The sequence below is a fragment of the Octopus bimaculoides genome, chromosome 3 (assembly GCF_001194135.2).
Source record: "Octopus bimaculoides isolate UCB-OBI-ISO-001 chromosome 3, ASM119413v2, whole genome shotgun sequence".
In the NCBI taxonomy this organism is placed as follows: domain Eukaryota; kingdom Metazoa; phylum Mollusca; class Cephalopoda; order Octopoda; family Octopodidae; genus Octopus; species Octopus bimaculoides.
In genome coordinates, this window is record NC_068983.1 from 146,105,078 (window position 1) to 146,118,269 (window position 13,192).

Sequence of the window (13,192 nt, forward strand, 5' to 3'; positions counted from 1 at the left end):
TATATATATATATATATATATATATATATATATATATATATATATATATGTACATAATTGGAAAAATTTTGGAATCAACAAGAAGGCGTACGGTCGGACATTTATTTTTTAATCACTACAATTGTTTCTACGTAACGTAGTTTTCCATACGTGCAGATACTTGATTATGCAACTGTTTCCTTGCATTATCAGATCTAGTTGTGTTTCCTCAGGCGATATGTAAATATTGTCTCCGTAAGTTCACATTCTCAGCTTCAAGACCATCTTGTCTGTCTGTCGTGGCTTGAATTTAGTAGTAGTCACTGAGTTTATCACGGTGTGTTGTTGCTAAAGGACCCCGTCGGCAAACTGCTTTGAATGTGTAGATGTAGCGTGATAGTGATTCTGCTACTGTTAAAGTGGTTGCCGTTTTAAACGGATTGGCATTTGATTTCTTTGTACTGTTGGTTTGTTCTTCATGGTTGGTCATACATGCGATTGTCTTTAGCTGAGCTTTACAAATCGGCCTATACGTACAAACACACAGCCGTTCACATATACATCCATATACGTACTAACGCTTGTTAACTCCAAATGTTTTTCAACTATCTATTCACACACGACAGATGCCCAAACGCAAACCTGGAAGTACATATAATACTACTACTGAATAGCACAGGTGGACGAGCTTTATACTGTACTCTACTACGTTCTTAATAGAATATACCATAACAATGTGTGTGTGTATATTCTATGCATTATCATGTATAGGAGTACGTATTTGTGCGCATATCCACGGACATATGTTTATGTATTTTTTTTTATGTATTCATATATATTTACCCGGCTGCATATATGTGAGGGAATGCATGTATAGTTTTGCATATATTTATATATCGGCTATATTATGTACAGATTGTATCAGGTTGGACCAATTACTTAATGGCATATTTAGAAACGACCAAACGACTTGGTAATAGCACTGTTGACACGACACAGTTTTCTCTGAATGCCAAAACCATTGCTGCTTTTTTTTTTTTTCTATCATTTAGACTTCTCTGATTGTGTGCCCATAACATAATATAACTATGTTATTCTAAGCCGTCCAGTCCTATATTTTAATTAATCCACGTTCAACGGTTATAATTAAGATAATGTTTCTTAATGATTGTAAATAGTTATGATATTTGTCTACCTTTAATTTGCATTGACTCTATGCATTAACATTTCTTAAAACATTCCTATAATTTATGTCATCTAATACTGTATATTTCATTGTTTTTTTTTTGTTTTTTTTTTCCTGGCCAAGGAAGCGAGTTGGCAGAATCGTTAGATCGCTGGACAAAATGCATTGCGATATTTCTTCCCACTCTTTACGTTATGAGTTCAAGTCCCGCTGAGGTTAACTTTACCTTTCGTTCCTCCGGGGTCAATAAAGTATCAGTTATATATTAGGATCGATGGTATCGACTAGCAATAGTATATAGCTAAGTTTTCCTAAAATGTGTGTGCGTCAGTGCGTATTTTTGTATTATATTTTGATTCAAAAGCTATTACATGCTAATTTAAACCTTAGGTTGGTGACAAGTCACCTCAAATCTCAAGAATTTTTCTAAGGATTCTTGCAGAATATAGGATGGCACTTTTCTGCAAGTTGACATTACGCGTTTCAATTCCAATAGCCTTTTGCATCTAAGAAAAGAGTTTGAAAGTCGTGTCAAGTGCACTAATTTCATTGGAGCAATTGCTACCTTTGTTTTACACAATCTCTCAGAATAGATCCTCAGAATATTTCTCAAATTTCTCAACTTCTTTGATAAGAAAATGTCTAAGAGTTGACTTTTCTCTTGTTCTCTACGATCATGTCTGATCTCCTTGCTTCAATAGTATGGTCACTTTCTGTTGGAAAATTTCATAAAATTCTCTAATTATCATTCACCATCACAGCCTGTCGCTCGTATTCGTACCACTCACAAATTTCACTAACCGCAAGCTTACAGAAACGTAAACACACCAACACCGGTTATCAAGCAGTAGGTGGTGAAGACAAACACCGACACAGACAGACAGACGGACGGACGGACGGACGGACGGACGGACGGACGGACGGACGGACGGACAGACGGACAGACAGAAGGACAGACAGACGACGGGCTTCTTTCAGTTGCCGTCTTCTAAATCCACTCGAAGACTTTGTCTAGTCCGAAGCTTTAGTAGGAGACATTTGCCTAAGGTGCCAAACAGTGGCACTGAACCCGAAACTATGCAGTTGGAAAACAAACTTCTTGCCACACAGCCACGTATATATGCATGCATACATACATATATCACTACTATTTTTAGTTTTCATTTCGCCATCCTTGCATGGATAAGCGGATCACCTCCAGCAGTGCATGTTGACAATCTTTGTTTTGGCATTTCCTATGAAAAGCTCAGCATCCTGAAATCGATCTTCACCACTTCATCCTAAGTCTTTCGGATTTCATCTACTTTCAGGCAACTTGCACTATTTTATGCTGTCATCTTCTATGCGTATCACAAACACGGACCACCGCAGTATTCTTTCTTTCACACTACATCTCATTTCCCCTACATCTAGTTTTTCTCTTAGCTCATTTGTACTGTTGTTCATGCACAATAACAGTACACATCCAGCAGAGTGTGTTCGCTTCACTTCTTGCACATTTTCACAAATCCCCAACAATCGAAGCTCACATCACACTGCCATGCATATACTATCATAAAATCTGATCATTCTACACAAATATACATAATGTTCTTGCCAGTTGATGGCATAGAGTATTCGGCAGCTATATAAAGCAGTTGGCAATTAAGTGATCACAATGTTGAACAGCTAAATTTGCATGTCTAAGCATTAGACGGTTTGTTATTATACACCACACAGCATGAACAGGAGCTACTGAAATTTAAATATTAGAAAATCTTATCTGTGAAAATAAACTACATATATATGGTCATATGTGGAGGCACATGGCTTAGTGGTTAGAGCAGAGGACTCACGGTCGAAGGATTGCGGGTTCGAAACTCAGACCGGGCGATGTGTGTGTTTATGAGTGAAACACTTAAGCTCCAAGCGGCTCAAGTAAAAAGTAATGCTGACTCGTTCACCACAACTTTCTTTCACTCTTTCCTCCTGCCTCTAGCAGTTCACCTGCGACGGACCAACGTCCCGACCAGGTGGGGAACCTATACACCAATGAAACGGGGGAAACCGGCCCTTATGAGTCAGGCATGACTCGAGAAGGAACAAACAACAACATATGGTCATATATACATAATATATATGCACACATATGCATGTATATAGACATATACATAATATATATGCACACATATGCATGTATATAGACATATACGCATATATATAACATTAACACACGTATATATATATTGAAACCGGGCTTAGCTGCTAGTATATATATATATATATATATATATATATATACTAGCAGCTAAGCCCGGTTTCACCCGGTCGGTTTGGATGATGTGGCTGTAAAACCTGCTCTGGGTAAGCATTCGACTTGTTTGGGCACGCATACGTTAAAAAACAATTTTAGAATGACATTTTTCTGTCAAAACGCTAAAGATTACTGACCAACAGAAAAAAACCAACCCAGATTTAACCAAATCAAAAAATAAACCCAAATACTAAGCGAACAAAGATGAACCATCCCACTTCCATTACGCGCGCGCGTGCACATTCACATACCCCGCCTTTTACATACACACACATACATTCACACAGAGTTGAAACGCTCACCCCTTCTTTCCTTATTCATCTATCACTCCTTCCTTTCTCATTCATAAACACAAGAGTATCATTTTAGTAGATTATCTCGGTAACCACAGGAGCTATAAAAAAAAAAATACAAAGCCCAGCAACACCACCAGATCATTCTACACATCTGTGTAATTTTTCGCGCAATTCCACCCAGCCGTTTGACCGTGAATCCCAAGACAAAACTAAGCGAACAAAGATGAACCATCCCACTTTCATTACATTGGACCATAATAGCTGTTATAATTTAATCATCTATAGTCTGATATGATAATATTTCGGAATAAAAGATTTCCTTCTTCAGATATACCTAGGAATTGATCGAGTCACTGCTATAATCGGTTTAACAACGTTTTTTTGTTTTTTTTCGGAAGCCTCTCTGCAGTGATCTCACTCCCACTACAGACATGGTCACCTAGGTAGCAGAAGCAATCAACTACTTCTAGCATGTGATGGAATCTGTTTTCTGTACATCAGTGTTTATTGTCCCTGTGCACCTGCCAAACACAAAAACTATCTCCCCGGTTAACCTTCCTTTGATATTGCTGCACCATCTGTGTCCATAGCTTAGACTGGGTACATCATATGGATTTTCTACCCACGCCTTTTCTACAGATCAAGTGCCATCTACCTGAAGGGATTTGGGATTTGTCAGGGTTAGGGTTAGGGTTACATTTGACAGAATAATCTGAATGTTAAAGGGTTAAACATTTATTATTTGGTGTCAGTGGAAGTGTGTCAGTGGAAGTGTGTCAGTGGAAGTGTGTCAGTGGAAGTGTGTCAGCGACCAGGTCACAGAATTTGTAGCAAAAATTTTTACACCAGTTAATAAATGTTTAAATGAAGCTAACAGTTTTGTATGTTTTTAAATGGCTAGCATATATTTTTCATGCTGCAATTGCTTTGGTTTCAGCACAAATCAAATCACTTGTTAGATAAGCACATCTCTGAAATACAAGGTTTTTTTTTCTTTTCTTTTTTTTTTTTGTTATTTTCCACCTTTAAAAAATATTTTTGAAAAATTTTATTATTAGGATTTATTGTTAGTCATTAATACTAGGTCCTCTGCAATAGTAGCTTGGTTTCAGTTTATTTTATTTGTTTGTTTTAAAGGGTGTAACCAAAAAGAGACAAAATTTAATATTTTAATATGTTTTCATATGTGGATTTCTTTTGACTATTTTCAAAGCCAATATTCATCCAGAAGAGTGTACAGCAATATATTATTGCTACTTTTTTTTTTTTTTTTCTTTGCAATCAACACTGCTCATCCACTCCCAGCTCACTTAGAAGAGTAAAAAGAAAAACTCGACTCAGGTGTGAGTTGAACTCAAAACAGAGAATGACAAAATTAAATACTGTAGTAAATTTAGTCTAGCTCTCTACCATTACTGCCAAATGACTGCCCTTCTATTCTCAAATGGTAGTAGCTTTTTGATAGATTGTATTAGAAAGAACTTTAGTTTTTCTGTCCTTCTTTCCTTTTTTTTTTCTTTTGTAATCCAAATATAGTAAGTTCATACCTCTCTGAGGATGTTAATAAACAAGAAAAATAATACTTCGATTTCTAATTTTCACAGTTTATAAGCATTTTGTTACACTTGCCAATATTGTTACTGTTGACAAGTTGAAACAACTTTCAACCAGTCAAACAGGAAGTTCTATCATCATGGTTTAGTTGATAATTTATTCGTCTAAAATATTTCCAGTTTTTCTTTATGCATTTATTACAGCATAATGAACAAATTATTCTTCATTAGGATGTAATAAATGTTTGGAATCCCTCTTTTTCCTTTCTTATTCCTTTTGTTTCCTCTTCTTTGAAAGTTTTTCTTTTTTTTTCTTTTTCAGTTTTTATTGTTTTTTGTTTCCTTTGAAGGAATTCCGACAATCCACCACCACTTTTGTCTCTAGTGGTCCCAGCAGAGAAAAAAAAGACATTAAACCAGTTGATCACTGCTAACATAATTCTGTGGATATCTAGCTATTGCAAGAACAACATCTGTTTTGGAAGCAAATAGCAGCTATGATGATAAGGATGAAGGCAACAGCCAACACAGTTCCAGTAGCAAACATTTCTCCCATTGAGAGGCCACTTTGACCAGGCGGAAGGACTTCGTCATCATCAAACATTGGAGTGTCGCTAGAGAGAAAAAAGAAACAGAAAAAAAAAGCAGAAACAAGTTAATTATCATATAAACAACAAAAAATTAAGCAGTAAGACTGACAAATAAAATAAAATTTAACAATTTCATCATCATCATTTAATGTCAGTTTTCCATGTTGACATCGGTTAGAGGATTTGACAGAATTCAGGAAGGCACAGAGCTGCAGTGAGTTCCAATGTCAGCTTTGGCGTGTTTTCTATGGCTGGATGCCCTTCCCAATGTCTTCTACCTTAATTTTTTTCTTTTTTTATACCCAATTGTTTTCTCTAACTTTTTAATAGTTTAAAGTGTGCAACAAATGCTACAGCATACAAATTTTCGCCAATGATAAAGTATGTGTGAACATCATTCGTAAATACAAAAAGATTTGGAAAATGTTGACAGTCATCATCATCATTTAATGTCCACTCTCCATGCTGGCAATGGTTAAATGGTTTGACTGGAGCTGATAAGCCAGAGATCTGTATCAGGTTCCAATCTGATTTGGCTGGTTATGTTTTCATTATTCTATATTCTTTTATTTGTTCCAGTCATTTCACTGTGGCAATGCTGGAGCACCACCTTTAGTCAATCAGATCAACTCCAGGACTTATTCTTTGTAAGCCTAGTACTCATTCTCAGTCTCTTTTGCCAAACTGCTAAGTTACGGGGACATAAACACACCAACATCAGTTGTCAAACGATGGTGATGGTGGGGACAAACACAGCCACACAAGCATATGCATACATACATATATATATATACAACAGGCTTCTTTCAGTTCTGTCTACCAAATCCCCTCACAAGGCTTTGGTCAGCCTGAGGCTATAGTAGACGACACTTGCCCAAGGTGCCACGCAGTGTGACTGAACCCAGATTCATGTGGCTAGTAAGCAAGCTACTTACCACACAGCCACTCTTGTGCCTATAACGTATAACGTCCTTTTTTTTATTTCAGATTCTTCAGTTTTTGGGAGACCCATGCTAACAGCGTTTGAATGAAAATAGCCCATCTAGACATTTTTTTTCAGAAAATGAAGGTTAGTGATAGATATTAAGCATACATTGAGTATATATTTGAAAGAAAACCATAATAATAATATAACATTTATTGACATAATGAATTATTTAGCCACATTAGTGCCATTTCAACAGATAACTTCAAAAATCCTATTAGTCATGGAATCTGTCAATTTCTTAATAGTAGCAGATTGGACTGCTTCTGCTGCAGCTTTGATGGTCACCCATAAGACATCTTTCAACATAAATTGGTGTCCATCGGCATAAACATCTTGTTTAATGATGGACCAAAGATTTTCGATAGGGTTGAGATTCAGAGATGCTAGCAGCCACACTATCAATCTTTCACCTTGTATGTCATAAGACTCTAGGAATGTTTGGATGGTCCCAGCAGAGTGGGAGGGAGTGATGACATGCATGAATATGAGATTCCTTAGAAGTGACAGCAGTATGTCATCTAGCCAAGGATCCAAGACCTCCTCCATGCGATTTCAGTAGGCGGCTGCAGTCACTTTAACCTCTTCAGGCACCCAAACTGGGCCAACAGGTCTGTCCTCGATGACACTGGCCCACAACATGACTCCTCAACTGTTGTTGATGTCGTAAACGTTGGTGACACTCATCTCCAAAATAGACCCAAACATTTGCCCAACCGTCAGATTCATCAAGGGTCAACCTGGTTTCATCAGTGAACAGAACACACCTCAAGTCTAACATCATGTACTTTTGGGCTCGCTGAAGCCTCAAACTCATGTGAGGAGGCAGTTTCAGGGGTTCTCGCATGGAAGCCATGCTCTGATTTCTGGTGGTTTTCAGTACATGAGGAAGTCCAGAAGTAGTGAAAATAGCTTTGATTGTCTGTCCAAGTGTCCTATGTAACTTGTGGCCAATATTCCTTAAATCCCTAGCTATCACAGTCTTGGAGGTCCCACAATCGGATTGTTTCTTCCATGGTGCTCATGTGGCTACAAAATTCATTATGTCAATAAATGTTACAATATTATTATGGTTTTCTGTTAAATATATACTCAATGTATGCTTAATATGTATCATTACCCTTCATTTCCTGGGAAAAAAATGTCAAGATGGGCTTCAAAAGCTACTAACGTGGTTCACTCAAAAGCTGAAGAACCTGAAATAAAAAAGAAGGGACGTTACACAGAATAATGAAAACATAACAATGGTGTTGCCATAGTGTATAAACCAGCTGAGAAAAGTTTTATCAAAATCGATTCACAGAAAACCGGAAAATCCTAAATTTCACTCCTAAGCTATTAATGTGATTTTAGGTGTATATTGATGAACAGATAATCTAAATGTAGAAGATCATATCATAATTATTTGACTTTTGTGGAGTTGCCAGACTTCAGTTTAACTAGCTGAATATTAGAATATTAAGATTACCTGATGTACGTGGCTGTGTGTCGTCTGCCTGTGTGAGGTAGGACAATGGAGAAGTTACCTGCAAAAACAGCTTCATGAAGGACAGTATAAACATATTTACTGTCAGGACCTGAAAGAAACAAAAAAATAAAACAATATTCTTTTGCAGTTCAGTGGACTAATTCAAAAGGTAATAGAGACTAATTCAAAGGTAATAGAATTAACAACTTTGCATGTTAAGTGAAGATAACGTCTGTTCAACAAATCAAACAAGTAACCTCACTACTACTGGCACCCCCAACTCTGTATATATTTCCTCTTTTGTTTCTTTCTTATTACTTTCTCTTTTCCCAGTTTCTCAACCTTCCACTTTTTCTATATACTTCCTTCTTGCTCTTTCTTGTTTCTTTTCTCATTCCATTTTTAGTCAGTTATGCCATGTAGGCTGTGCCTGATGACTGTGCCAAAATGGTAGGTGTGTTATAAAACACTATTTGGCATGTTCTCACCACATGAAACTAGAAGCAGCACATAAAAACATGTATTGCGTTTACTAAATAAATATATATCATCATCATCATCATCATCATCATCATCATCATCATCATCATCATCATCATTTAACGTCTGTTTTCCATGCTGGCATAGGTTGGATGGCTTGACAGATCTGGAGAGCCAGCTGCTGCACCAGGTTCCAAACTGATCTACAGCTGGATGCCCTTCCTAATGTCAACCACTCCGAGAGTGTAGTCGGTACGTTTTACATGCCACTGGCAAAGGAGCTAGCCAGGCAGGCCTGAATTCGTTCACATTTGGATAGTGCTTTTTATGAGCCACTGGCATGGGAGCCAGTCAGTGGGTACTGGCATTTGGATGGTGCTTTTTACGTGCAACCGGCATGAGAGCCATTCAGGTGGCCCTGGCATCAATCACGTTCAGATAATGCTTTTTAGGTACCACCGACAGGGAGCCAGTCGGGGGTGTTGGCACCAGCTACATTTGGATGGTGCTTTTTACGTGCCACTGGCACAGGAGCCAGTCAGGCAAACCTAGCATCGACCACATTCAGTCAAACCGTCCAATCCATGCCAGCATGGAAAACGGACGTTAAACGATGATGGTGATGATGATGAAAATGCAAAATATTTTATTTTTTGTAGATTAGGTAGGCATAATTCACCCCTGCTTTTCAATCTCAGTATTCAAGCTATGCATAATACTGTTGTAGTACACGTGCTGCGTACACTCCTACAACACCGCTTTATTTACATGTTCTGAAGGCAGAAGTAAATCTGCCTTCAACTCAGTCATGCACCTGTTTTTCGCATATTTTTTGTGTTTTACTGCATAAAGATCACCAATTGCCTACCCTGAGTAATCACTGATGGCATCATCATCATCGTTTAACGTCCGCTTTCCATGCTAGCATGGGTTGGACGATTCGACTGAGGACTGGTGAAACCGGATGGCAAAACCAGGCTCCAATCTAATTTGGCAGAGTTTCTACAGCTGGATGCCCTTCCTAACGCCAACCACTCAGAGAGTGTAGTGGGTGCTTTTACGTGTCACCCGCACAAAAACGGCCACGCTCGAAATGGTGTCTTTTATGTGCCACCCGCACGGGCCAGTCCAGGGGCACTGGCAACGATCTCACTCGAAAATCCTACGGGAGCCAGTCAGGCGGTACTGGCAATGGCCACGCTCAAAATGGTGCATCTCATGTGCCACCCGCACAAGAGCCAGTCCAGGGGCACTGGCAACGATCTTACTTGGCTTGCCGGGTCTTCTCACGCACAGCACATTTCCAAAGGTCTCGGTCAGTATGCCTCAAAAAAAAATATATATATATATATATATATACACACACACATTTACCTTTTCAATTTCTTTTTCAACTGAATCAACTAAGATCCTCTTTCTATAAGATTTGTGAGAGTATGTTGTGAAGCCTTAAAAAGAATACAATAAAAGACAACTCGAATTGCTTAGGGAATTAATTCCTTGATGCTGAATTAAAGATGCTGTAATATAAATAGATATTTTTACAGTTCTGTGTAAAAGAGCTTCACTTACCACTCATGTTAGCATTTGGAGGGAGTAGTTGGAATGTAACAACGATAGAACCACGGCGAACAAGAAAATTTACTAGCCGCCGTCTGTCGAGAGGCTGAATCTCTATTATCTTGTCAATAATTATCTGTGGTAAATTTGGAATCTGATCTGCTTTAAGAAGTTCATGGTAATCCATATCCTCAAATATGACATTAAATATATATGGTGAAGAATAGGATGTAGCTGCAAATAAAGGCAAGAAATAACAAGACACTTGAGCATACAAGAGAGTTGGAGAAGAAGGATGGCATATACATGTTTACAGGATCTTCAGGTGTGGAAGCAAGGCCTGGAATCTAAGGGCCTTAGAGTTAATTTAGCAAAAGCCAAAGTCTTTAGTAAGTAGAAAAACAGACAAATCCCAAGTCCCTTCAGGGTATTAGTAGAAACTCCATTTGTTGTACCAGTATAAGCTTTGGATACATAAGAGGTGTGTAGTGGTATCAAAGGAAGGTTAATGGAGAAAATCGTTTTTGTGTGTGGTAAATGTGCAGATACAATAAGCACTAAAAATGCACAGACAATAGACTCCCTCAAATGTTTGGTGGGATCATTAGATGTAGTAGATAGCTTCAGTTACCTAGGAGACCAAGTTAGCAGTAGAGGAGGAAATTCTGAAAGTGTTGTTGCTAGAATAAGAATGGGCTGGGTAAAGTTCAGAGAGCTTCTACCTTTGTTGGCAACTAAAGGCCTCACCCTCAGAGTAAAAGGCAAGTTGTATGATGCCTGTGTATGTACAGCTATGTTACATGGCAATGGAACATGGGTTTTGACCATGGAGGACTTGCAAAAGCTTGAAAGGAGTGAAGGTAGCATGCTCCACTAGAGGGGTAATGTCAGTGTGCATGCACAACAGAAAGTAAATGATTTAAGAGGAAAACTGGGTATAAAAGGCACCAGATGTTGTGTGCAAGAGAGAAGAAAATTGTGCTGGTTTGATCATGTGATGCTTATGGATGAGGACAGCTATGTAAATAACTGCTGAGCTCTAATTGTGGAGGGAACCTGTGGAAGAAGTAGACCTAGAAATATGTGAGATGAAGTGGTGAGAAAGGATTTTCAGATGCTGGCCTCACTGAGGAAAGGAGTTGTTGCAATTTGCTGTACTTGAAAAATGCATCAAGCTAATTAAGATCTTCCATACACACAGGCTTGTTCATTCAGGTACCAGTGCCACAGAAAATGCACCCATACCAGTGCTGCATAAATGCACTCATGCTGGTGGCTTGTAAAAAGCACCCAGCACACACTGTTAAGTGGTTGGCATTAGGAAGGGCATCCAGCCATAGAAACCATGCCACAACAGACAATTGCAGTCTGGCCAGACGACGACGTCATCGTCGCCACCATCGCTGTTGTTGCTGTACTGAGATATTTATTTTCAAAAATCATATCTGAGAAGGCAGGACAGAAAACTGCACTCGTAATCTTTTTATTGCTTTAATAATATGTCTAAATCAATTGCATTGCATTTACAATACTTAACAAAAAGATAAACTAGTGAAAGTACTTCTATGTGATTGCTTGATCTACTAGAAATAACAACCAAATCTTCAATGACAAGTCATCACACTGTGTCTCCAAGCAAAATTCATAACTCTGCTGGCCTCCTCATTTCATGGTTGAATGGAAAGCAATAACAAAGATAACCAACAGCCAAAATATTTAATTCAAGATTCAAAATATCAAATTTCCAAATTTGAGGAAGATAAAAACCCACAGTAACAACTCACTGGGTGGTTCTGCGGAAAACTTTTTCGTCCATCTCGGTGGTTTAGTGCCCGTTTCACGGTTAGCTTTGGTACATAAGACACTTAGAATTTTTGGACAAACTACCACTCCTTTATAACCAGGAAGCTAAAAGTAAAGAAAGAAAATATATTAAGTGAGATTTTAAATAGAAATTCACTCATAATGACGTTTTTTTCTTAATAAAATCACAAATTTTGTTATCAGTGAACAATTACATTTACTTATTTTAGGATACAAACATATTTATATGCACATTTACACAGACATGCATACACATACATACATTCACATCATCATCATCATTTAATGTCTATGTTCTATGTTGGCATGTGTTGGATGGTTCAACAGGATCTGACAAGTCAGAGGACTGCTTTGGGCTCTAATGTCTGCTTTGGTATGGTTTCTAAAGCTGGATGCCCGTCCTGGTGCCAACCACTTTACAGAATAAAATTTGGCTGCTTCAGAGCTGGTTGAGAGAGTTTCTGAGCTGATAATTAGTACTGAAGGACAATTCACTGATAACAATAATCACTTATTGTTATTCTTTTATTGTTTTCAGTTACTGGACTGTGGCCATGCAAGATCTCTCCTCTGCCTTCAAAGGTTTTAATCCATCATTTCAACACAGTATTTATTCCAACCAGGTACTTATTTTATCAAATCATTATTTTTAAATTGCTACCATTTTGGCACTAAGGGACACAACTCCACGCCAGGTTACATAAGTAAACATCAGACCTAAAAATACACACACACACAAACACATATTTGATTGTGCATGTGAATGCGAATGTGTATATGCGTCTCTCTCTCTCTCTCTCTCTCTTAGAAATGGCAGTAATTGTCAAAAACGCATGAAACTGAAGCCCAAAACTACTCCAGCTAGCATCAATCCATTTCAGAAAGGTTACCTTTTTCAGAAATATTGAAGAAAAATGTAAGGCATGCAAGATAGAACAACTCTTCCTTGCCATGTTTGCTCTCTCTCTCTCTCTCTCT

At 38.0% G+C, this 13,192-nt stretch overlaps 1 protein-coding gene across 4 annotated transcripts in view; it reads right to left on the reverse strand.

The window, feature by feature from the left end:
- Window positions 1-4,473: 4,473 nt before the first annotated feature.
- Window positions 4,474-13,192, reverse strand: part of LOC106869108 (ciliated left-right organizer metallopeptidase) — an 82,443-nt gene continuing 73,724 nt past the window's right edge. For all 4 annotated transcript variants that reach the window (XM_014914659.2, XM_014914673.2, XM_014914665.2 and 1 more), the window contains exons 15-18: window positions 12,175-12,298; window positions 10,403-10,624; window positions 8,351-8,459; window positions 4,474-5,921 (exon numbers count right to left, since the gene is read on the reverse strand). In XM_014914659.2, the coding sequence (XP_014770145.1) occupies window positions 5,759-5,921; window positions 8,351-8,459; window positions 10,403-10,624; window positions 12,175-12,298 (618 nt within the window). In that variant the 3' untranslated portion in view covers window positions 4,474-5,758. The remainder of the gene's footprint in view (window positions 5,922-8,350; window positions 8,460-10,402; window positions 10,625-12,174; window positions 12,299-13,192) is intronic.